The sequence below is a fragment of the Lethenteron reissneri genome, chromosome 67 (genome assembly GCF_015708825.2).
Source record: "Lethenteron reissneri isolate LAM-NWPU_2019-01 chromosome 67, ASM1570882v1, whole genome shotgun sequence".
Taxonomy (NCBI): domain Eukaryota; kingdom Metazoa; phylum Chordata; class Hyperoartia; order Petromyzontiformes; family Petromyzontidae; genus Lethenteron; species Lethenteron reissneri.
This window is the reverse complement of record NC_083845.1, coordinates 8,654,787-8,681,238: the sequence shown is the minus strand read 5'-3', so window position 1 is coordinate 8,681,238 and position 26,452 is coordinate 8,654,787. Positions and strand designations below refer to the sequence as shown.

Below are 26,452 nucleotides of genomic sequence, written 5' to 3'. Positions count from 1 at the left end.
CCGCGCGCTAACCGCTGCGCCGCCACTCCGGCTTGGCCAATCGCAAAGAAGGTCACGAGGTCAAATCCATATTTGTGGGGTTCACTCGGCAAAGTCAACTTGTAACGTGCCACCACCAACACCCAGTATTCACTCAGTATTTACTCAGTATTCACTCAGCATTCACTCAATTTTCACCCAGCATTCACTCAGGGAGTGCTGTGTCCGACTGCAGCGACTGGGGGAGTGCCGTTTCTGACTGGCGACACTCTCCGCAGCTCTGCACCATCTGGGCACAGCTGCCTCCGGTGAGCTGTGCCCAGCAAAGTTGTCACCCCGACTCGTCTGGGAGGTGGGGGGGGTTCTACGGGGAGCGTCCACAGAGACCGACCGACGGACGGACGCCCGTGTGGACAGACCGACGTAATACGTCCCAGACGCAGCAACGAGCAGCTGACGAAGCTCTGCAGAGCACCCCGGCCGCTTTGGCGCCGCTCCAGAAAGTAAAGACGCGCCCGAACGTGTAACCCGTGTCGTCGATGAAGTTACACAGATCTACGTAGGCACGTTGAACTTCTTTCGCACCGTACGTAGCCAGTCGCGCTAATCGGAGGTGCGGTTGGGGGGGGAGACAAACTCAACATAAAAAGGAGTTCAAAAGAGATGAGTTTGTCAATCGAGACAATGACGATTCAAAAGTGGCCTCGCTCCCAGTGGCTTCCTCATATCGGTGGGCGTCGCGGGTCGCCGCAGAAGCGCTCCGTAAAGCGTGCGATGCGGTGACAAAACATGTAGTCACACACACAGACATGCGACCACAAACTAAACACTACCACACACACCTCAATACACCAATGATACACGAAAGCAAAGATCCCCCGTATAGCCTTGACAGACTGTTGGGGCAAGTGCTGGAGGTGGATGGAGGGGGTGGATGGAGGTGGATGGAGATGGATGAAGGAGGTGGATGGAGGTGGATGGAGGAGGGAGAGGAGGTGGATGGAGGAGGGAGAGGAGGTGGAGGGGTGCGCCTGAGGATGCCTGACGCTCTCTGAGGTTAAATACCAAACGCTGAACCCTCACATTTTTCGGGCTTCAATTCCCCCCCCCACTCCCTCTCAGCTCCCCTTGACGTTTTTCCGCCAGCTCCGCCGGCTGCGAGAAGAGAAGAATTAGCGACGTACGGCGCGATAGAAGTTGAACGTGCATACACGACATACTACACTATACGCTACACTACCCACTACACTAACTACTACAATACACTACTAGACTAAATTCAAGCAATTGTATTCTTGGGTCTTTCAGTAAAGTCACAGTTTCAAAGAAAATAATCAAAAATAACAAACAAAAAACTACGACGTTTTGATCGCAACGCATGCGGCCGTCTTCAGGAAGAGGGGGGGGGGGGGTCAGCTTCCAAAGCAAACTGTTGATAACTGTGAAAGTGCAAGTTTGAAATGGGCATAACTCACAACTAACATCGGATGTTAGTTGTGCTTCATGCCCCTTGGTTGCGGCTCTGCGATCTGCCATCAACATGCTCATCTCTCTGTAACACGCTCAATTTCACCTGGCAACCCTCTGATTGGTGGAACACGAACCACCGCCGGGCTCGCTGCCCACCGCTCACATTGTCATTGGCTGCTGACATTTGGGCGACGCCCATTTAAAACCCCGACAAACAGTTTGCCTTGGAAGCTGTTAACCCCCTTTTCCTGAAGACGACCTCTTGCGTTGCGATCGAAACGTCGTAGTTTTTTGTTATTTTTTTTATTATTTTCTTTGAACCTATCTACGTGACTTCACCGAAAGACCCAAAAATATGAATTCCTGCAGTCACGAAAGCTTTAAGTCAAAATTTAAGCAATTATTTATATAGAACTGTTGTTGTTGTTGAGGTTGTTATTCTTCCCCCGCACCTCCGATTAGCGCGTTTGGCTACTTACAGTGCAAAAGAAGTTCAACGCCGCCCAGAGACTCATCACACAGACTCAACACTGCCCATAGACTCAACACTACACATAGACTCAACACTGTCCATAGACTCAACACTGACCATAGACTCAACACTACCCATAGACTCAACACTACACATAGACTCAACACTACACATAGATTCAACACTGCCCATAGACTCAACACTACCCATAGACTCAACACTACCCATAGACTCAACACTGCCCATAGACTCAACACTACACATAGACTCAACACTGCCCATACACTCAACACTACCCAGACTCAACACTGCCCATAGACTCAACACTACACATAGACTCAACACTGCCCATAGACTCAACACTACCCATAGACTCAACACTACACATAGACTCAACACTGCCCATAGACTCAACACTACACATAGACTCAACACTGCCCATAGACTCAACACTACCCATAGACTCAACACTGCCCATAGACTCAACACTACACATAGACTCAACACTGCCCATACACTCAACACTACCCAGACTCAACACTGCCCATAGACTCAACACTACACATAGACTCAACACTGCCCATAGACTCAACACTACCCAGACTCAACACTGCCCATAGACTCAACACTACACATAGACTCAACACTACACATCAGAGGTGGGACAAAGTCATTGTTATGCAAGTCCAAGTCGAGTCTGAAGTCATCAAATTCATGACTCGAGTCTGACTCGAGTCCAAGTCACATGACTCGAGTCCACACCTCAGAGGTGGGACAAAGTCATTGTTATGCAAGTCCAAGTCGAGTCTGAAGTCATCAAATTCATGACTCGAGTCTGACTCGAGTCCAAGTCACATGACTCGAGTCCACACCTCTGCTACACATAGACTCAACACTACACATAGACTCAACACTGCCCATAGACTCAACATTGCCCATAGACTCAACACTGCACATAGACTCAACACTGCCCATAGACTCAACACTGCCCATAGACTCAACACTGCCCATAGACAACACTGCCCATAGACTCAACACTGCACATAGACTCACACTGCCCATAGACTAACACTGCCCAAAGACTCAACATTACCCATAGACTCAACACTGCCCATAGACTCAACACTGCCCATAGACTAACACTGCCCATAGACTCAACACTACCCATAGACTCAACATTACCCATAGACTCAACACTACCCATAGACTAACACTGCCCATAGACTCAACACTACCCATAGACTCAACACTGCCCATAGACTCAACACTGCCCATAGACTAACACTGCCCATAGACTCAACACTACCCATAGACTCAACATTACCCATAGACTCAACACTGCCCATAGACTAACACTGCCCATAGACTCAACACTGCCCATAGACTCAACACTACCCATAGACTCAACACTGCCCATAGACTCAACACTGCCCATAGACTCAACACTGCCCATAGACTCAACACTGCCCATAGACAACACTGCCCATAGACTCAACACTGCACATAGACTCACACTGCCCATAGACTAACACTGCCCACAGACTCAACACTACCCATAGACTCAACATTACCCATAGACTCAACACTGCCCATAGACTCAACACTGCCCATAGACTAACACTGCCCATAGACTCAAAACAACCCATAGACTCAACATTACCCATAGACTCAACACTACCCATAGACTAACACTGCCCATAGACTCAACACTACCCATAGACTCAACACTGCCCATAGACTCAACACTGCCCATAGACTAACACTGCCCATAGACTCAACACTACCCATAGACTCAACATTACCCATAGACTCAACACTGCCCATAGACTAACACTGCCCATAGACTCAACACTGCCCATAGACTCAACACTACCCATAGACTCAACACTGCCCATAGACTCAACACTACCCATAGACTCAACACTGCCCATAGACTCAACACTACCCATAGACTCAACACTGCACCTCCGATTAGCACGGTTGGCTACGTACGGTGGTAAAGAAGCTCAACACAGTACATGCGTCGATTATCCACATCCCGACCGTGTAGGCCTTGACTTTACCAACCACAGTGCGAATAACAAAATACTTTTCTCGAAAGAAATTTGGTAGATCAAACCAAGAAGAGACATGAATTCAGATTAAAATAATATAGGGACAATAAACACATTCACATCGGCCAGATATTCACTTTAGGCTTCCTCGACAAACGCAATAAAAATAATAAATCCCTGCTGGTTAACGTCAAACGATCCCTGCACGTGGTGGATGGTCTGGGGTGGGGGGACACGGGGGGTGGGGGGGATCACGTTGGGTGGGGGGACACGGGGGGTGGGGGGGATCACGGGGGTGGGGGGGATCACGTTGGGGGGGGGGGGCACACGTGGTGAGAGGGGGTGGGGGTCAGTTTTTGAGGTTCAGGTATTTCTCGCTGTTCAACTCTGAACAGCTTTTCCCGACATATATTTTGTGCGAGTTAAAGTTGTATTTATAATTCCTCTCCTACTCCCATCCGGAGTCGGATTTCCTAGCAGCTACATGGCGAGAATGAGTAAAAAAAAAAAAAATCACTCGCTCTGCGTGTGTGTGCACCGCCGTCGTTAGGACGACGTCGTGACGCCAACGTTAGGAGATGATCCCAACGTTAGGACGACGTCGTGGCGACGCCAATGAATGGAGACGACGCCAACGTTAGGGGACAAGGTGACGTCACGGTTCAATGTGGAGTTATTAGCCTGAGAGCCCCATCGACCGGCTACTGCGGTCTTCACTCATTCTCACAAGCGGGGAGGTGGGGGGACGTGGGGAGCACTTTCGCCGAGAAGGCATCATCGGTGTGACGCAGGCCGCCGCACCATTTGAAACTCTTCAGAGGTTTGACAGCAGCACGATGATGATGACGGTGATGCGGGGAGTTTCTCATTCTTTGTAGAATGTCATGGGGACGGGGCGCACGTCAGGGGCCGCACTAATGGCCGCCAGTGGCCTGGGGTGGCCTAGCGGATTTATCATCATCCTCGTGCGGGAAATGTATAGCAGCAGCCAAATTTCTCTAAACGCAGGACGTCGATTCTAAATGTGGAGGGGAAAAACCGGAGGACCCGGAGAAAAATCTACACGAACACGGGGAGAGAGAAAGACGCAAACTCCAAATATACAGCTGGCGTCAAGGTCGGGATCGAACCCACGACCTCCTGTATACCAGGCCACCTCACCAGGATGTGAACCCAGGGCTTCTCGGGAGAGACGCCTGGCTTTACAAGTGACGTCACCCCTGCGTGACGATTTAACATTCAAACAAAACCAAACCACGCGGAATCAAATACAAATAATGAAAATAACACATTTTTTAAATAAAATAAAATAATCGCCAAACACTTTATCGCGCGAGCAGCGGAGCAGGCAAAACGCGACTTTGGATTTCCTCAAATCCTTTCAAAGTCAACTTTCTCCGCTGGGGCAAAAAATGTATTAATATATATTTTTTAAATCCTTGAGGATTAGCAGCAGAGCTCGTGCATCTGTGCCCCCACCTCAACACACACTCCGAGATATTTGCGGACTTCATCAAATACCGATTAACATTCCACATTAATCCGGAGCGAAAAAGCTTGTTTCGGTTTCCGTTCTACTTTCGTTTCTCTCTGGTGATGGTGGTGGTGGTGACGGTGATGGCGGTGGAGGTCGTGCCAATCCAGTTTCCTCCCAAGTGTAAACATTAATTGGCTCAAAACATCTTAATATATAGAGGACCGCAGATCTCAGGCAATTGTTGGCACCCACTCACTGCCTGGCTGGTGCTTTTGCCACTCATCTGTGGTTCCTTCTCACGCCTCCGACCCGTTTCCTCTCCTCGAGAGCGACCGGATACCGTGCGGCGGCGTGTGGCAAGTTGAATTTAGTATTATTGTTATTAATAAACACTCATCAACGGATCGGGCCTGAAAACCCCAAATATAGGGTCACAGAGAAATTGTTGATAAGTGCCGGTTCTGGCTGTCTTCCCCCTTGTCCATTGGCTTCCCACGCTTCTACTGCAGCGTTTTGATCCACAATTTGCACGAATGACGTGGCATGAAAGTTAATGGCCGTCATCATGACGGCAAAACTAGCCGGCCTGCGGCCACATCCCCACCGTCACAGCCATCGTCACTGCCTGCTTCTGCATGCGGTTGATTCTCTGCCTTAAAATTAAGAGTAAGGTTCAACCTTTGTCGGCCTGGTCCCCTTCCTCTTTAGAAAACCATCTTCTGCTTTAGACCCCAACCCTTCCTGATTAGGCGCCACCACTTCCTGATAAAGGCCTCCATTTCTATCTCTTCGGTTCCGCGCATTTCCTTTTTAGGCTCCGCCTCATCTCTTCTAGGCTCCGCCTCTTTATATGTAGGCCCTCCCCTCCCACTTCCATCCCCCCACCCCCTCCCCCTGAACATTGGAGTTGGGCCAGTGGTGGTGGGAGGATGAGGAAGAGTGAGGCGAGGGGGGGGGTCAGGAGTGGGAGTGGAGGAGAGGCTTCACGACAACGACCAGAATTCCTCTCTGAGGATTCATTTTCTTTACGAATTACGTCACAGTCGCCATACCACAACGACGACATCACAACGGCCACTTCACTGTCGCGACATCACAACGGCGATGTCACAACGGAGATGTCACATGAACAGAATGTGGCCAATTCGTCACTAGTACAGCACACCGGTATGTTGGAGAGCCAAGTCACAACATTTACAATCTGAGTACGACGTTTCATCAGACAACAGCCAGATTTGGTGACGAAAGCTGACGTGTTAAATAATCAGCGTTCATGCACCAACATTACGGGCTGATCAAGACGTCAAATAATCATTTTACGACGACCTCGGAACTCTTCTCCGGGGGGCTGTCCGCAAAGACAAGCTTCTTGTGATGGAAAACTTCAACGCTAGAGTCGGTCAGAACCGTGACCTCTGGGAGGGAAGCCCTTGGAAAGCGTGACATTTGCAACTGCAACGACAGTGGTCGTACACTACTGGAGCTCTGCGCAGAACACAACCTCTGCAAAACAAACACGCCGTTCCAACAAAGCGCCAGATATAAGACCACGTCGAGACACCCACGCTCCAAGCATTGGCATCTCCTAGATTACACATCCTTGTACGCCAACAGGACGAAGGGGACATACTACACATCAGAGTTGTGCCCAGCGCTCACTGCTATAAAGACCACAGATTGGTCAGAGCAAACGTCACCCTCAGGATCAAAGCACCACCACTCAAGAGAAAGGTCTTCACCCCAAGAAGCTCCAAGTAGAAAAGCTCCCCCTGCTAAGGGAAGAATTACAGAACAAGCTCAAGACTTAGGCCCAGTGAACATCAAGAGCCAGGCACGGGTGCAGACCCTGAAGAGTAGTGGCAACATCTAAAGGCACGACTCTTCAGGACACAGCTGCCGAGGAGACTGCTTCTCAACGAGGAACACACGAAGATTGGTCCGATGAGAACAATCCGGAAATCACATCACTCCTCCAGGCGAAACGGTCCCCCGTCATTCCAGACTTCTTACATGTCCCAATGACCAAGCCACAAAAGCTGTATACGGCGCTGCGTGCAAAACCTTGCAAACAAATCTGAGAGTCCTCAAAAACAACCGGTGGACAGACCTCGCAGAATGAACACAGCTGTGTGCAAACATAGGGGACACGAGCATTCTATGAAGTCCTACGCTCAGTGTATGGACCCTCGCATCAGACACAGCCTTCCCTAAGACCATCAGATAGCAACACCTCTGTGACAGACAAGGAAGCTATCGTGCATCGTTGGTCAGAACACTTTAGCAGTCTCTTCGCAGACAAGCGGACCGTCCAAGAACCATCCATAGCCAAGATCCAACAGCTCGAGGTGAAGACTGAACTGGACACGCCACCAACACGGGCAGAGATTGCATCTGCCATCAAGAAACTCAAATCACACAAGGCACCTGGTGTATCGATGGGATCCCAGCCAAAGTGTACAAGGAGGGAGGAGATGCACTTCTGGACAGCCTCACATACCTTTTCTCATCTTGCCGGGAGCAGGGAGCAATACCCCAAGAACTCTGGGATGCAGCGATTGTCTCCCTATACAAACACAAATGGGCGAAATCTGACTGCTCCAATTAACATGGAATCACCCTTCTCTCTATCGCAGGCAACATTCTGGCCAGGGTTCTACTGGACAGATCAGTGTCCACCACTGCCGAAGAAATCCTCCCTGAAAGCCAGCAGTGTGGCTTCGGGCCACTACGGGGAACAACAGCCATGGTTTTTTTCCCTGAGGCAGGTCCAAAAAATTGCAGGGAACAGAACATGGGCCTCTATGACCTCAACAAGGCTTTTGACACAGTGAGTGGAGATGGTCTCTGGAGAATACCGTTCAAACTGGGCTGCCCTCCCAAGTTCCGTACCGTCGTGCGGCAACTCCACGTCGGGCAGAAAGGCCACGGGGTTAAACACAACGGAAGCCTCTCGGACAGCTTCCCCGTCATCGATGGGCTCAAGCAAGGTCGCGTGCTGGCACCGACACTGTTCGCCATATTCTTCAGGCTGACGATGCTCCAGGAGGCCAAGCAGGGGCTGCTGCCAGGAGGCCTCTACCTCCGATTGCGGACAGATGGCAGTGTTTAAGATCTTCGGCATCTCTTGCCAAGACCAAAACCACGGAGCAACACGTTCTGGAACTGCTCATTGCAGATGACTGCGCACACTCGGACAATGCCCTACAGCTCGTCGTGAACTGTTTCTCTGAGGCGGCCAATGCTTTTGGTCTGACCATCAGCCTCAAGAAAAGAGAGGTGTTAGAACAGCCCCCACCTCGTGGAGTGTACACCCCACCATCAATCACCATCGACTACACCCATCTCAACGCAGTGGAACAGTTGACATGCCTGGGCAGCGTAAAATCCAACGACGCATCCCTCACCAAGGACATTGACGACAGACTTTCCGAGGCAAACGGCTCCTTTGGCAGGCTCCACACACGCGTCTGACGGAGCCACTCACTTCGCCTCACCACAAGGATGCAGGTACACATGGCGGTTGCGGTCACCACCCTTCTATACGGCTCAGAATCCTGGGTCCTGTACGGGAAACAGCTTAGGCTGCTCGAGCGTTTCCACCAGCGCTGCCTGTGGTCCATCATGACCATGAGATGTCAGGACGGTGTCACAAACAACAACAGAGTCCTGGAGAGAACTCAGACACCCGGAATTGAATCCGTCCTGCTGCTTCGTCAGCCACGCTGGGCTGACCATGTCTCGCGCACCGAGGACAGCAGGATGCCCAAAGCGGTCCGCTACAGCGAGCTGCGTCATGGGAAGCGAGACAGGAGAGGACCTCGCAGACGCCTCAAGGCCCAGCTCAAACAGCAACTGACCGCTGCGAGTTTCGACACCCGAAGCTGGGAGCTCAGAGTTGCAGACAAACACCGCTGGGCGCTCGACAGTCAACGAAGCGGCTAAAATGGCAGACCGAACGAGGCACGAAGCTTCAACATACTCAGGCCCCCGACTGGTCAGGAGTTCAAATGCACCACCTGCCACAACATTTGCAAGTCAAGGATCGCCCTGTACAGCCACCAGCACTCCTGCCAACTACAATGACCTCATATTCCTTTCCGATCTTGGCAAGCGAAGAACCATCGGACGATGACTACATGAGTCGTCGGTGACCGAGCTGAGAGCATCAACCCACCACACGAGAGACCGCGGTGAGTGACCGCTGTGGTCGGGGCTGAAGCCCGGCTATCTCCGCTGTGCTGGCTCTCTCAGCTCTGCCGGCTCTCAGCTGTGCCGGCACCGCAGTGCCTGTGACCTCTCGAGACAAACCCGGCGGGCAAAAAAAAAGTAAATAAATAAAAAGTAAATGTGAAATGTTGAAGTTTTGTTTAGACTTTGAGCGGATCGCCAGGCTTTACTTTGCGCAAAGATTGCGTCACGCTAATACGCTTTGAGCGAAAGGGGTCAGGCGATTTATTTATTTATTATTTAAAAAAAGAACCCCCATCCAAAAAGAAAAACTCCGAACAAAAATCCTTCACAGCCAAAACAATTATCTCGGCGTCGCGGAATCGTATAAATTCGATCTGCGGACAACGCAGTTCCCAGGAAGGCTAATGAGACCAATTAAGTGCGGCAGGAAATTGCACCAAACCCCACTGCTTTTCGTCTCTCTCTCTCCCTGATTCAGAAATCTGTCCCGAACCACAAAGGCCATGTGACCCACACAGTGCGAGCAATTTGATGTCCGAGACAAAGGCAAAGATCCCACCCCCCCCCTTATAGCCTGAAGAGACTGTCCGGGGCAAGTGTTGTTAGCGAGTAGCACCTCTGAAGGCACTGCACGGCACACGAGGGGGTGAATGGCCAGCACCACCCCGGCCGCCTTTGTCTCCCTAGTTGGCGAGGCGACGTTTACACAGTAGGACCGGTTCAGATAATCGTCACTGGGTGTTGGTGGCCGTGAGCGGGTTCGCCGGGTGCGCTAACCGCTGCGCCACCGCTCCCCACACTCCCAAGACACCCACAAGCGTGTTAACGGAACAGAAAAAACACATGGAGAAAGGGATTTTTGTTGCTGCTAATGTTCGTGAAAATTGTGCGGTTCACACGCCCCACCCCCCTCCCCTTCCCAGCCACTCTTCCCGCTGCGCTGCGCCCACCCCCCTCACACCCCCCACCCCAAGACAAGACCCTCAAAGTAACGACTCCACACTTTCGCAGTCTTCTCTTAGACAAGCGGAGGAGGTCACCCCTCGCGGTTGGCTACGTACGGTGCGACAGAAGTTCAGCGTACGTACACGTACCTATTGTTAGCGAGTAGCAGCACCTTAGAAGGCACGGCACACGAGGGAGTCGGTGGGGCCAGCACCACGCCCGGCCGCCTTTGTCTCCCTAGTGACGATGCTGACACACCGCACCAGGTATTCATTTGAGGCCCAGGACCAGTCCGGATACAATCGTACGGTCGCTGCTTGCGGTGTCACGGCCGGACGTGTCTGGCAGGCGATGACTCTGCGTGCTGCTGTCCCTCGCCGTCTTGAGCCGCCCGTTCCGCAGCTCTTCATCACATTCCTCTCCCTCTCCCGCCGCCGCCGCCGCCGCCGCCACGGTAGCGGTGTAACGACGGCGATCAGCGGCGCCACGAATTGCCAATCCGGAGGCTCGATTCTGTCTCGAGGGCACCGTGGGAATTGGAGCGGCGCTGCCAGTTTACAAAATCCATCCCCTCCCAGCGGCGTCAGTGGGTTTCAACCGCGGCGCTTCATTTTATCATTCGATATATTTTTCGTCATCATCACCTCTGTGGTCATCGTGATCAAACTTATTGTATTATACCAGGTGTAAGGCCCCAGCAACCTGGCAATCGCAAATGATAGCAGCTCCACGAAGTGGCAGGTTACCACCACCACCACCACCCCCACCACCACCCCCACCACCACCCCAACCACCACCATCACCACCACCTTCATCATCATCACGTGGGAATAGAGAGCTGCAGCCAAATACTCTGAACGCGTGGTGATGTTGATTTTAAATGTGGAGGGTTAAAACCCGAGCAGCTGTAGAATAATGCACGGTACAACGGAGAGAACGCGCCAGGGTCGGGATTAAACCAGCGACCTCCTGCACACCAGGTGAGGTAGTTCACATCTCACCACCACGATGCCGGTTTGGCGAGTTGCATGCGGTGGGGTAAAGCGTGTGTACGCCCACCCTCTCGTGGCCGGCGTGGAAGAGTAGGCCAAACACACCCACAAGTGTAGTAGCGGAGCACCCACTCCCCCAAACCCCCCCTCCCACCCCCCCCCACTCGGCCCGCAGTAAATTGTCGGGGCTGCTTGTTATTACAGAAACCATTTCCTGGAGATCATTTCCAGGGCTCCTTCTAATGACCGCGTCGTCGTTCGCGAATCCGAGACGCCTGATGCTTTCTAATGGAAAATTTCCTCTCATTCAGGCAAAACTCCAGGAAATGATGAAGCCAAAGGCGCAGCCCTGCAAGTCCTCGCCCAACGCTTCCGCCGGCTACATCTGTACGGAATCGAGTGTTGCCCCCTCGCACTCGAGAATTTTCTCCGCGCACGCTCTCGGGCTTTCTTCCACGTGCAAACGCTCGTTAGTTGGGGCCGAGGACACCTTAACATTGACGTACGCAACGTTGAACTTCTTCCTAGCCACCGTACGTAGCCAACCACGCGAATCGGAGGTGCTCGGGGGGGGGAGGACAACAAACTAAACACAAAGAGACAGTTGTAAAGAAATTAGTTTGTCAATTGAGATGATGATTTGAAAGTGCACAGCTCCAAGTGGATTCCTAATATCGGTAGGGAAGAGCATTCCAGACGGCCGCAGAAGCGCATCCGAGAGCGCCGCGCGACGCGGCTGAACATCATCGTTCGATGGCTCGCCAACAAGAGCGGCAGAGCCTGGCCGTGCTGCTCAGTCCTAGTCCCCTCCCCCGAGTCGTCCTCTCTCTCTCTCCGAGTCGTCCTCTCTCTCTCTGAGTCGTTCTCTCTCTCTCTGAGTCATCCTCTCTCTGAGTCGTTCTCTCTCTCTGAGTCGTCCTCTCTCCGAGTCGTTCTCTCTCTCTGAGTCATCCTCTCTCTGAGTCGTGTTCTCTCTCTCTTTCATAGTCATCCTCTCTCTCTGAGTCGTCCTCTCTCTCTCTCTCTGAGTCGTCCCCTCTCTCTCTTTCATAGTCATCCTCTCTCTCTGTGTCGTTCTCTCTCTCTCTGAGTAGTCCTCTCTCTCTCTATGACAGCGAGGAGCGGACGCTGCCCGGCGGCGGCAGTGGTGGCACAGGTGTAACGACTCCTCCATCCGTTCGCCATTCTCGCGTGGGGACTTCGCGTGCCGGCGCTTACCTGCTGCCCGTCTCCCTGCGCCAGCTGCGAGCGCCGATTCTTGTTCTGCCTGTAGTAGTTGTAGATGAGCATGGCAGCGTACACCTTGCCGACCGTCATGTCCGTAGCTGCGGGGGCGGCACGGCGGGCACGGCGCAGAGGTTACGGCACGCGGGTCGCACACGTGGACACTCTGCCGGGTGGGCGGGTGAGTAGGTGAGTGGGTGAGCGAATGAGTGGGTGCTTGAGTGAGCGGGTAAGTAGGTGGGTGGGTGATTGAATGGGTCAGTGGGTGGGTGAGTGGATAAGTAGGTGAGTGGATGAGTCAGTGAGTTGGTGGGTGGGTGGGTGAGTAAATGAGCGGGTGAGTGAGAAGCTGAGTGGGTGAGTGAATGGGTCAGTGGGTAGGTAAGTAGGCGATTTAATAAATGGGTGAGTACATGGCTAAGTAGGTGGCTGGATGAGTGGGCGAGTGGGTGAGTGTGTGGGTGGGTGAGTTGGTGAGTTGGTGAACGAGTGGTAGGGTTGCCACCTTCTCCGCCACACAACATTTACAAGCGCTTCTCAACCAGCACCAGCTCTGCTATTAACACCGTGCAGTTCACTGCGGTAAACTTGGCAACACCGGCACCAGAGATCTCTCGGCATCGCCATAGGAATGTGGAATTTCCACCACTGGCCCGTGCAGGAGGCTGCGGATGGGTTACGAGCGGCGATGCTCGCTCGAGAGAGCAGGAACTCACCGCGACTTGAAATAACAACCGGAGTAATAACGCAGTTAATAGGGGCGGCAATAACACAGCGCTAACATGGATGCTCGCGATAGTGTTATTAAAACCGGGCACAATCAGATCGAAGGCAGGAAATTAAAACCAGGAGGGGGATTGGGGGGGGGAGGGGGGGATGGCGTTGAGGGTTAACGTGACGATGAGACTGGGGGCTCAGCGGTAACGGAAGAGCCCTGATGCTATCGCTGTGTTGACACAGAGACAGAGAGAGATGGAAAATGACAGAGAGACAGAGAGAGAGAGACAGAGAGACACACAGAGACAGAGAGAGAGACAGAGACACACAGAGACAGAGAGACAGAGAGGGACACACAGAGACAGAGAGACAAAGAGAGAGACAAAGAGAGACACAGAGAGACAGAGAGAGACAAATGGACAGAGAGACAGAGAGACAGACAGAGAGAGACACACAGAGACAGAGTGAGACACAGAGCGAGACACAGAGAGCGAGTGTTGCTCTCTCGCTGCATTCAAGCGCCGCTGCGCTGCAACTGCAGCAACACCGGGCTGAGTGTGGATCTCCTGCGTGGCGTGGACGGCTGCTAGCGTGCCACGCGGGTCACCGGGGGGCGCGGTGCCCGCGTCGGGAATCCAGCCCAGGCCTCGAGTCCCCACGGGCGCATTGCCCTCTTCCTTCTTCTTCTTCTTCGTTGGGGGGGGGGGCGCGTTGTCCGACGTTTCGCGCCAGCCCGCCAGGAAGCCTCTTTCAGGACCGACACGTTTTGTTGACGGGTTGCTACACCGACGTGCGTGACGATTATCCTGAACCGGCCCTGCGCCTTCCCCTAGGTCGACTCGGCCTCAAACGAGCACCTGGTGCGGTGGCGTGTAAATACATCGCCAACTGGGGGAGACAAAGGCGGCTGGGCGCGGTGCCGGCCACCTCGTGCGTCGCATCCCCGGCCTGCGTAGGTGCTAGTCGATGACGGCACTTGCCCCAAGGGTCTGTGAACGCTATAGGTGGGAGGGGGATCTTTGTCTTTGGTACGTCGTGGCGGCTTGGAGAGGCCTTCATCCAGCAGTGGATCGACACAACTTAGCCTGGGCTGCATTGGGTTCCGCTGTGCGTGTGCACTGCAGTGTGAGTGTACACTGCAGTGTGAGTCTACACTGCAGTGTGCATGTGCACTGCAGGGCAGCGCGAGTGATGGACGTGGTGGGGCTTTTCCTTTTATCGTTTAAGCAGATCTGTCGGGATCTTCATTTAAACCAGATGACAGCCGATTGAGAGCAGAAGTCTCGCACGTCGGACGAGAGACCGGCGGATAAACAGACTCCTCGTAGACTGACGCAGAGACCCACAGACCAACAATGGAGACACAAACCCAAGCACAGAGACCCATAGACTTACATAGAGACCCATAGACTTACACAGTACCCAACAGACACACACACAGAGACCCAAAGACTAGCAGAGACACAGACAGGAGTGTAGAGACCCACAGACTAACACAGAGACATTTAGACTCACACAGAGACCTATAGACTAACACAGATCCATAGACTAGCATAGTCTATAGACCCATTCCTCTGCCCTTACGTGATAATTTATGTCCTATGGGGAAGGCCCATTGCCTGAAACGTCACCTGTTATATATTTGCCAAGGCCACACACACACACGGTGGTACTGACAAATGTTGCTCAGCGTGTAAGTTGTTGCCTGTGCAATGCAGCCAACGCAGCAGCGGCGGCGGCGGCAGCAGCATCACAAAAAGTCCACGCAGAAAGGCACCCGAGTCGGGAATGGAACCCGGGACCCTTTCGGCCGAGAGCCGTGGGGAGAGCCGTGGGGGAGAGCCGTGGGGGAGAGCCGTGGGGAGAGGCGTGGGGGAGAGGCATGGGTAGAGCCGCGGGGAGACCGCCACGGGGAGACCGCCACGGGGAGCCCGCCACGGGTAGACCACCACGGGAGACCGCCACGGGTAGACTGCCAGGGGGAGACTGCCACGGGGAGACCGCCACAGGGAGACCGCCACGGGGAGACTGCCACGGGGAGACTGCCACGGGGAGACTGCCACGGGGAGACCGCCACGGGGAGACTGCCACGGGGAGACCGCCACGTGGAGACTGCCACGAGGAGACCGCCACAGGGAGACCGCCATGGGGAGTCTGCCACGGGCGACTGCGTTGGGATGAGCCCAGTGGCAGCGCTCGAGTGTTCGTCTGCGTGGGGAGCGGAAGAGCTGCGAACCCGGCGGGCCCGAGTTCGATTCCCGCTCGTGGCCACCAGCAGCACAGATCACAGGAGAGCCCCTCCTGACGACCACTCCTGTCAACGACTCATCGCCTGATTAACCTTGTTCATTTTAATGTGATGTGTTTATAATGTTCTTAGTATCTTTATGCGTCAATATCCATTGTTTACATAGTACGCTTTGTGGGTGATAAATGGTGACTTTTGATACCACCGCAACAAATTAAGCCTTTAACGTGGACTTCCTGAACTCGCTTCACGACCAAATCACTGAGCGACGCTTTGGTGGCACCGATTACCGCCGTCGGTGAGAGGGGAGCGGGGGCTTGCGCGTGGGATCTCGACCGGTTCCGCCCCCCCCCCCCCCCGTGCGCCGTGCTGGCCTCAGCAGGCGCCACTCACTCACGAGCACTTGCCCCGACGGCCTGCGAGCGCCGTGCGGGGGACCTTTGCGTGCGCTCGTCGTTGGTGCGGAGAGCGGCGCGCGCCAGCCAGGGGGGGGCCCACAACACCCAACGCAGCGGCACGAGCCACGGCCCCAAACCTCACCCACGTCCCTTTGGCATCACGAGGAGGGGAGTGTGGGGGGGCGCAACGATGCCAACCCCAGCTGCAATCGCTGATCAAATGCTCGCTTGAAACTTTCATTTGTTGTATCGACGTGTGTGTCTGTGTGTCTGTGTGTGTCTGTGTATCTGTGTGTGTGTCTGTGTGTCTGTGTGCGTCTGCGTATCTGTGTGTCTGTGTGTGTGTCTGCGTGTGTCTGTGTGTATGTGTCTGTGTGTGTCTGTGTGTCTGTGTGTGTATGTGTGTCTGTGTGTGTCTGCGTGTGTGTCTGCGTGTGTCTGTGTGTATGTGTCTGTGTGTGTCTGTGTGTCTGTGTGTGTATGTGTGTCTGTGTGTGTCTGCGTATCTGTGTGTCTGCGTGTCTGTGTGTCTGCGCGTCTGTGTGTGTATGTGTGTCTGTGTGTGTCTGTGTGTGTGTGTCTGTGTGTCTGTGTGTGTCTGTGTGTGTATGTGTGTCTGTGTGTATGTGTCTGTGTGTGTCTGTGTGTCTGTGTGTGTATGTGTGTCTGTGTGTGTCTGCGTGTGTGTCTGCGTGTGTCTGTGTGTATGTGTCTGTGTGTGTCTGTGTGTCTGTGTGTGTATGTGTGTCTGTGTGTGTCTGCGTATCTGTGTGTCTGCGTGTCTGTGTGTCTGCGCGTCTGTGTGTGTATGTGTGTCTGTGTGTGTCTGTGTGTGTGTGTCTGTGTGTCTGTGTGTGTCTGTGTGTGTATGTGTGTCTGTGTGTGTCTGTGTATCTGTGTGTCTGTGTATCTGCGTGACGTGCGAATTTGGAACTTCTTTCGCACCGCACGTCGCCAACGCACGCAAGCCACACACAGCAGCAGTGCAACAGCAGCACCAGCAGCAGTAGTAGCAGCAGCACCAGTAGCAGCACCAGCAACAGTAGCAGCAGTAGCAGCACCAGCAGCAGTAGCAGCAGTAGCAGCACCAGCAGCAGTAGCAGCAGCAGTAGCAGCAGCAGTAGTAGCACCAGCAGCAGTAGCAGCACCAGCAGCAGTAGCAGCACCAGCAGCAGCAGCAGTAACAGCACCAGCAGCAGTAGCAGCACCAGCACCAGTAGCAGCAGTAGCAGCACCAGCAGCAGTAGCAGTACCAGCAGCAGTAGCAGCACCAGCACCAGTAGCAGCAGTAGCAGCACCAGCAGCAGTAGCAGCAGTAGCAGCACCAGCAGCAGTAGCAGCAGCAGTAGTAGCACCAGCAGCAGTAGCAGTACCAGTAGCAGCAGCAACAGCAGTAGCAACAGGACCGTCCCACCACAACTAGGCAGGGCTCTCCTGGAGAATAAATTAATTAATTAGTCGGGTCAACCGCCTGGCTGGTCGCCTGTGGTTTGCATCGCCGGAGCCCGGATTTGAACCCAGGCCTCTACAGCGGCGCCCGCTCAGGGTGTGACCCCCCCCACCCCCCGGGCCACTCGGCCATGACGACGCCTATCGCTGCCTCTCGGCCACTAATGGCTTAGGGAGACATCGGCCACTAATGGCTTAGGGAAACATCGGCCGCTGCGCTAATTGCTGACACGCACGCCGGCGCGCATTAGCCACGCGCACATTCCCACAGCCCTCGCTTCACCAGCCCTGCACGGCTCGAACGGCATGGGAGACAGCCGGTCCCATGTGGCTGTGAGACTGTGAGACTGAGTGACTGAGTGACTGAGTGACTGTGTGACTGAGTGACTGTGTGACTGAGTGACTGAGTGACTGTGTGACTGTGTGACTGTGTGACTGTGTGACTGAGTGACTGTGAGACTGTGATACTGTGTGACTGAGTGACTGTGTGGCTGTGAGACTGTGACTGAGTGCCTGTGTGGCTGTGAGACTGTGTGACTGAGTGCCTGTGTGGCTGTGAGACTGTGATACTGTGTGACTGAGTGACTGTGTGACTGAGTGACTGTGAGACTGTGAGACTGTAAGACTGTGTGACTGAGTGCCTGTGTGACTGAGTGACTGTGAGACTGTGTGACTGAGTGACTGTGTGGCTGTGAGACTGTGAGACTGTGTGACTGAGTGACTGTGTGACTGAGTGACTGTGAGACTGTGTGACTGAGTGACTGTGTGGCTGTGAGACTGTGAGACTGTGTGACTGAGTGACTGTGAGACTGAGTGACTGTGAGACTGTGAGACTGTGAGACTGTGTGACTGAGTGACTGTGAGACTGTGTGACTGAGTGACTGTGTGGCTGTGAGACTGTGAGACTGTGTGACTGAGTGACTGTGTGACTGAGTGACTGTGAGACTGTGAGACTGTGAGACTGTGTGACTGAGTGACTGTGAGACTGTGTGACTGAGTGACTGTGTGGCTGTGAGACTGTGAGACTGTGTGACTGAGTGACTGTGTGACTGAGTGACTGTGAGACTGTGAGACTGTGAGACTGTGTGACTGAGTGCCTGTGTGGCTGTGAGACTGTGAGACTGTGTGACTGAGTGACTGTGTGGCTGTGTGGCTGTGAGACTGTGACTGTGTGACTGAGTGCCTGTGTGGCTGTGAGACTGTGTGACTGAGTGCCTGTGTGGCTGTGAGACTGTGAGATTGTGTGACTGAGTGCCTGTGTGGCTGTGAGACTGTGTGACTGAGTGACTGTGTGGCTGTGTGGCTGTGAGACTGTGTGACTGAGTGACTGTGTGGCTGTGAGACTGTGAGACTGTGTGACTGAGTGACTGTGTGGCTGTGAGACTGTGAGACTGTGTGACTGAGTGACTGTGTGACTGAGTGACTGTAAGACTGTGAGACTGTGAGACTGTGTGACTGAGTGCCTGTGTGACTGAGTGACTGTGTGACTGAGTGACTGTAAGACTGTGAGACTGTGTGGCTGTGAGACTGTGAGACTGTGTGACTGAGTGACTGTGTGACTGAGTGACTGTAAGACTGTGAGACTGTGAGACTGTGTGACTGAGTGCCTGTGTGGCTGTGAGACTGTGACTGTGTGACTGAGTGCCTGTGTGGCTGTGAGACTGTGACTGTGTGACTGAGTGACTGTGTGGCTGTGAGACTGTGAGACTGTGTGACTGTGTGACTGTGAGACTGTGTGGCTGTGAGACTGTGTGACAGCCGGTCCCGTGTGACTGTGGACTGACTCCCCGTGTGACTGTGGACTGACCCTGAAGCCTGTCATATTTGGACTTTGCGTGTCTCTCTCTTTCGCCCCTCCACATGTAGAATGACCGTCACACGTGTAGGATGACCGTCACGCGTGTAGGATGACCGTCACGTGCGTAGAATGACCGTCACACGCGTGTAGAATGACTGTCGCGTGTCTAAGGCAGCGGTTTGGCTGCCGCTAAACATTTCCACCACGACGAGGAGGACGAGGAGCCCCACCTCGTTGGGCCATCACTTGTGGCCAGGGTCCGCTTCCGCTTCCGCAAAGAAAAAACAGCTACACAGCCGCTCACTGGGGGCCTTACTCCTGGTAAAAAGATAGTTATTTAAAGTAATAAATTACTTTTAAAAGTAACAAGTTACTTTTAAATGTATTATATTACTTTCAAAAGTAATACATTACTTTTAAAATAATTTTTTTTAAATCCCATTTTTTTTAAAGATTAGTAAATGAAATAAAATGATTAAAACTATACATATTTTTCAAAAGTTATATATATATTACTTTTAAAAGTAACACATTTTTATATTTATGAATAAAAGTCAGATTAACATGTTGCAGGCTTTCGCGACCAATATTAATCATAACAAAGGTGTGTGGGTGTTCGATTTAAATGCCGTAACGTCGCGTGATGAACCTCACTGGCTCTGTCGGGGGTGGTGGAGGGTTACGACACAACATTCACACTCTACGCGATCTAACCCAACAAAAACCTTAATTACGAATAAATAAAAGTGTTAACCAATATAGTAAATGCATTTTTACAAGAAATAAATGGGGGGGGGGGGGTGCTCCACCTCTGTGCGGGGGCACCAGCAGGTCCAGCGTCTTGTGGGAGATGTTGGGCCAGATGGCCATCATCTCCCGGCGCAGCTCGCTGTCGCACTCGAACTTGTCCGCACCACCTGCGGGGGAAGGGGGGGGCGAGAGAGAGAGGGGGGGGGGCGAGAGTTTAGAGGTCAGCGGCAGGTTCCCCGCTCCGTCGCGCAGGTGTCTGTGTGTATGTGTGTCTGTGTGTGTGTGTTTCTGTGTGTCTGTGTGTGTCTGTGTGTGTTTCTGTGTGTCTGTGTGTGTGTGTTTCTGTGTGTCTGTGTGTGTGTCTGTGTGTGTTTCTGTGTGTTTCTGTGTGTCTGTGTGTGTCTGTGTGTGTGTCTGTGTGTGTTTCTGTGTGTCTGTGTGTGTCTGTGTGTGTCTGTGTGTGTGTGTGTGCCCACCCTTGGCGATCTTGATGTCCAGGGCGGTGCGGATGAGCGCCATGAGCGTGGTGGTGAAGTGCACGGTGCGATCTTCCGCGATCGGCATGTCCATCCGCACCAGGCGCTAGCGGGGAGCACGCAGGCACAACATCAACAATAGGAGCAGCAACAATACCAACAGCAGCAGCATCAACAACATCAAACACGAGCAACAACTACGGCAGCAACAACAACATCAACAACTACAGCAGCAGCAACATCAACAACTTGGGCAGCAGCAACATCAACAGCAGCAGCAACAACATCAACAACTACAGCAGCAGCAACATCAACAGCAGCAGCATCAACAACATCAAACACGAGCAACAACTATGGCAGCAACAACAATATCAACAACTACAGCAACAGCAACATCAACAGCAGCAGCAACAACAACATCAACAACTACAGCAGTAACAAAATGAACTACAGCAATAACAACAACAGGAGCCACATCAACAGCAATTCAACAACACGAACAACTACGGCAACAACTACGGCAACAACAATATCAACAGCAGCAGCAACAACAGGAGCCACAACAACAATTACAGCAGCAACAACGATATCAACAGCAACATCTACAGCAAAATACAACAGCCGCAACAACATCAACAAGTGTCAACATCAGCAACAACAATAACAGGCAGACGAGGGAGCAGCAGCAAACATTCATGTCAACATCACCGATGACAAAGCATCAACAACATCAACATCGACATGATATCACAGTGACAATGACAACACCATCATACCATGGCTACAACATGACAATACAACAGCAGCAGCCAGACTGACCATGTCACAACCCCAACAGCCAAGACGTCAACAATAACACAACAGACACACCAACACACTATGTCAACAATAACAGCACGACAATACAAGAACACGGCAATCGAACAACGAGAACACATAACCTACGGCAAGACGCACAGATGGCATGCGATTGGTCTGGGTGAGATCACCGCGTGGGTAACGATGCCCATTGTTTTACGATGGACCTCCACCACCCAGCGGCAGACAGATCAACAATTCGCGTATCGCCGGAGATTGCATCCTGCATCATCATCATCATCAGCAGCATCATCATCAGCACTAGCAGCTCTTGCTGATTCCGGCATCATCATCATCAGCAGCTGCTGCTGCTGATGTCTTTTGTGTGTTTCGTATTGCCCCCCCCCCCACACTCCGATTAGCACGGTGGGCTACGCACGGTGCGATAGTAGAGTCAGCATTGTTAATTATAGACACTGTTAGTCTAATTATAAGTAGACGTCGTTAGTCTACTTATAAGTAGACGAAGCGAGCGCAGAAGCGATGTTGTTGAAGCGTGGCTGTGAGACGGCGCAGACCAACAGCGCCACCCACCACCCTTGCAGACTTGCAGCATCTGACCAGGTCACGGATGGGGGGGGGGGATCATTGTGGGGGACGTGGAGGGTGATGTGGTGGTGGTGGTGGTGTAAGTGGAGGGTGATGTGGTGTAAGTGGAGGGTGATGTGGTGGTGGTGGTGTAAGTGGTGGGTGATGTGGTGGTGGAGGGTGATGTGGTGGTGGTGGAGGGTGATGGTGGAGGGTGATGTGGTGGTGGTGGAGGGTGATGTGGTGGTGTAAGTGGAGGGTGATGTGGTGGTGGTGGTGTAAGTGGAGGGTGATGTGGTGGTGGAGGGTAATGGTGGAGGGTGATGTGGTGGTGGAGGGTGATGTGGTGGTGGTGTAAGTGGAGGGTGATGTGGTGGTGGTGGAGGGTGATGGTGGAGGGTGATGTGGTGGTGGTGTAAATGGAGGGTTCCTTACAGACCTTGTACGCCACCCGTACGGGACATTTTTTCCCGAGTCCCAGCGGGGGTGACATGTGCTTGAGCAGCTCGTACATTTTCGTGTACGTTATGCGTCCTCTGCGTAAACCATCATCGCGTTCCAAAAATATATATAAAAATAATGTAGAAACAAAAATAATCATAGTGATAGAATAATCATAGTGATAGAATAATCATAGTGATAGAATAATAGTGATATAATAACAGAATAATAATAGAATAATAAGAGAATAATAATTGGCGGCGACGGTGATTAGAATCCAATCGACCGGGCGGGTTCTTTGCAAACGGAAATAAAATCGTCTAACGCAACGATGGTGGTGGGGTGGTGGGGGTAGCGTCGATTTTGACAAATGTACGATTTGTATTTGTAATTAAATTGATCAATTGAAGAGAGGATTCGTGGACGTGGCGATATTCTCGGCGATTGTAACGAAATAATGTGGAAATAAAAAATAAATAAGACCATGGGACAAGATAGCGAATTACATTTTGTTTTAGTTTTATCGGTTATTTATTTGAGATTGAGGGGTAATGAGTTGAGTCAAAGTCACGGTTTTACGGTAACAAAGTTAGTCAGATTGTAAAAATAAAGAAAACACGATCCCGCTTGACCGAATTCATCGTAACGGTAACGATTATTTGAAATCGCGGAATATATGATAGTCGTAGTAACATGTTACAATTGTTTTTTTTTATTGGGGTGGATTAAATAGCGTTGTGGAAAAACGATAGCGGCCAACAGGTAACAAAAGATCGGTGTCATTTAAAATATCGAAATAATAACGACATGGACAGGATCGTACCAGGAGCGGTTGGCAAGAAATGAAGAAGGGTGGAATGTTTTTGGGGGTTTTCCGATTGTGCGATGGAAGAAGAGGGGACAGACAAGACCAGAGAGACAGAGACGTGAGACGTGGTGGGGAGGAGAGAGACAGAGAGACAGACAGAGAGACATACAGAGAGAGACACAGAGATAGAGAGGGAGACAGAGGGAGACAGAGGGAGAGGGAGAGAGAAACCCATGGACCTTACAACAACAACAAAATGTGTAACAATATAAACAAACAATGTAACAAAACGATAATGGTCACGGCGTCTAAACAAGAAATAAAAAACGGAAGCACAATGAACATAACATAATAAAATAACGTAATAAAAGATGAATTTAATGAGACGGACGTAATAAGTCAGGAACATAACGAGACACGAGTGGGACGTGGGAGAGAAGAGGGCACACAGCATGTTAGCGACACGCGGCGGCACTTTGACAAAAGGCGAAGGCGCAGCAATTGATCTCTATTTGCTTGGCCTACTCCTCCACGCCGAGAGAGACAGTCTTGGAAGAGGCGGGAGGAGTACCCACCACACTCTATCCCAACGCCACACGCGCCTTGCCCATCGCGGACAGGCTGACTGACATTCTGACCGATTGTCTTTCTCACTGACTGACTTTCTCACCAATTGTCTTTCTCACTGACTGACAGACTGAATGACTCACTTTCTCACATAGAGACCCACAGACTCACACAGTACACAGAGAGAGAGAGCCATAGTACTGGACTCAAATAGAGACCCAACGACTTCCAACAGAGTCCCGTAGACTTAGCAGCACTGCCCTCGTGTGTCAATCCGCGGGTCGCAGGGGTCATCTGACCATACTTCACCGCGCTGCTCATTGCGGGTTTGTGGATTACACGAAGCGCGGACGGGAGAGTGTCAGGCGACAGGATTTTGCGCGGCACTGCCCTCTGCTGACCATTGCATAGCACCGCAGGCCGTGCGGAATATAAAACTAGAAAGGAGATGCTATTTATTTGACAGGTTCAAGGCCCACCACTGAGTAATGTATCTCTGTTGTCAGAAGCGAGCTGGCCATCGCAAGCGATAGCTCAACGTAGTGGCTCGCCACCATCGTCATCATCACGTGGACATTCATAGCGGCAGCCACATCCCTCTCAACACGTGGTGACGTTGATTCTGAAAGTGGCGAGGGGAAAAACCGGAGGCCCCGGAGAAAAATCCACGCGACCACGGGGAGAGAGAGACACGTAGACTCCAAATATACAGCAGCAGGCGTCAGGGTCAGGGGTCGGGATCGAACCCACGACCTCCTGCATACCAGGCGAGGTAGTTAACATCTCGTAGGTATAATAAAAAAATAATCAGTGAATGTAAAAAAAGGGAAAAAACCGATGATGCCAGCGAGGGAGGGAGGGGGTGGGCAGGGCAGCAGGTTCAGCGGCGGTGGCGGGCGGAGAGGCTGGGACGGTGAGGAGGGAGACGGAATGGGAATGGTGCGGACTCGCTCGTGGGCCCTGCTCGAGCGCTTGTGCCGCTCCGCCATCACAGCCACCGCCGTCGTCACCACCATCAGCCACGCTCTCTCTGCTGCTAGATGAAGGCCTCCCCCCTTCCCATATCCGAGCTGTCCGCTGTCATCGCTCGCGGCCCTTGGCGACGATCCCTTGGGCGGAGGTTCGGGGCGTGAATGCGGTGGGCCGCCCCGGTTATCGCTGCGTCAAAGAGCCCCTGGTGGCGTCACCGTGCGTGGCGCTGGCCCGTGCTCCACATTCTGGCGGATGTGGAAGCCCATGCCGCAAGTTTCTCATTGTGGATTGACACCTTGCGACGATCAATCATCGCCCCCCCCCTCCACCTCCTGCCCAGACTATTACACAGGGACAGCTGCCACTGGGGGTGCCCCTAGGTGAGACGACACAGCAGCAATCACCGCCACCACCACCACCACGCCTCCCATGCTGCGAGACCACCGCAGGCTGCGTCTGTTGCTCCAGGAATTTAAAGCGCCCAGAGCACGTGGACTAATTATAATAATGAAAGTTACAATGATAGGTACCATAGGTATACTCAATATAACCTAAGCCAAACTACGGACCGTAGTTTGGCTTCAACGAAGAAGGAGGAGGAACAGCGACACGAACTCTCTCTGCTGAACCCCTTAGACGTGGCTGGAGGAAGTAGCAGCTGCAGCAGCAGTAGCAGCAGTAGCAGCAGCTGTAGCAGCAGCAGTAGCAGCAGCAGTAGCAGCAGCTGTAGCAGCAGTAGCAGCAGCTGTAGCAGCAGCAGTAGTAGCTGCAGCAGCAGCAGTAGTAGCAGCAGCAGCTGCAGCAGCAGCAGTAGCAGCAGTAGCAGCTGCAGCAGCTGCTGCTGCTACTGCTGCTGCTGCTGCAGGACCTCCACATTGGCATCGAGCTCCTGACCATCGCTGCTGCTAGCATCACGTGCAGGAACAGCAAAGAATCGTTACGACGATTGTAACGCTGCTGATGACAACGCTGCTGATGACGCCCCTCATGATGCTGCTGCTGCTGATGCTGACGGTGAAGGTGCAGCAGACACGGACGACGATGGCGGCTGGCCAGAGTAAGCCCCCCCCCCCCACCCCTCTCGTAGTCTGCACCTTGTAGGCCACGCGCTGTGGGCACCGCTTGCCCAGCCCCAGCGGAGGCGAGATCACCCTCAGCATGTAGTAGAGGTCCCAGAACTGGATACGCCCGCTAGCAGCCATCGTCCGCAGCGGTGAGGTGGGGTGGGTGGGGTCGGGGCAGCAGGCAATGGCAGGGGTGAGGGGTGAGAGGGGTGAGTGGGGTGAGGAGGGGTGAGGGGGGCGAGGGGGCGTGAGGGAAAGAGGGGTGGAGAGGGGTGAGGTGAGAGAGGGTGAGGGGAGAGAGGGTGAGGATGGCACGGTAGTGGGGGGTTAGCGTCTGGAGGGGGTGGGGGGGAGGCATCGGAGCGCTGCTCCAGCGAGGTTCGACCGTTGCGACATCCCCAGCACTCCGGGACCCGGTCAGCGCCACCGCCGTGTCGCTGGCGGCGTCACCGGAGAGCGCCGCTCCGTGCCGGGGCCGTGCCGCGGTGCCGTGCCGCGGTGCCAACGGCAGCGGCGGTAATCACCCCACACATCCACTTCCTATCAAGGCGCCTCCCGAAAGTTTCTATTTTCA

General features: G+C 52.9%; 1 protein-coding gene across 5 annotated transcripts in view; it reads right to left on the bottom strand.

The window, feature by feature from the left end:
• Positions 1–26,452, bottom strand: part of LOC133360234 (voltage-dependent P/Q-type calcium channel subunit alpha-1A-like) — a 108,165-nt gene that overhangs the window by 13,823 nt on the left and 67,890 nt on the right. For 3 of the 5 annotated variants that reach the window (XM_061578875.1, XM_061578873.1, XM_061578876.1), the window contains 4 exons: positions 22,466–22,562; positions 20,641–20,746; positions 20,224–20,331; positions 12,799–12,905 (listed from right to left, as the gene is read on the bottom strand). In XM_061578875.1, the coding sequence (XP_061434859.1) occupies positions 12,799–12,905; positions 20,224–20,331; positions 20,641–20,746; positions 22,466–22,562 (418 nt within the window). Of the gene's footprint in view, positions 1–12,798; positions 12,906–20,223; positions 20,332–20,640; positions 20,747–22,465; positions 22,563–25,908; positions 26,006–26,452 lie in introns of all 5 variants that reach the window. The other 2 variants (XM_061578874.1, XM_061578877.1) reach the window with 1 other exon arrangement.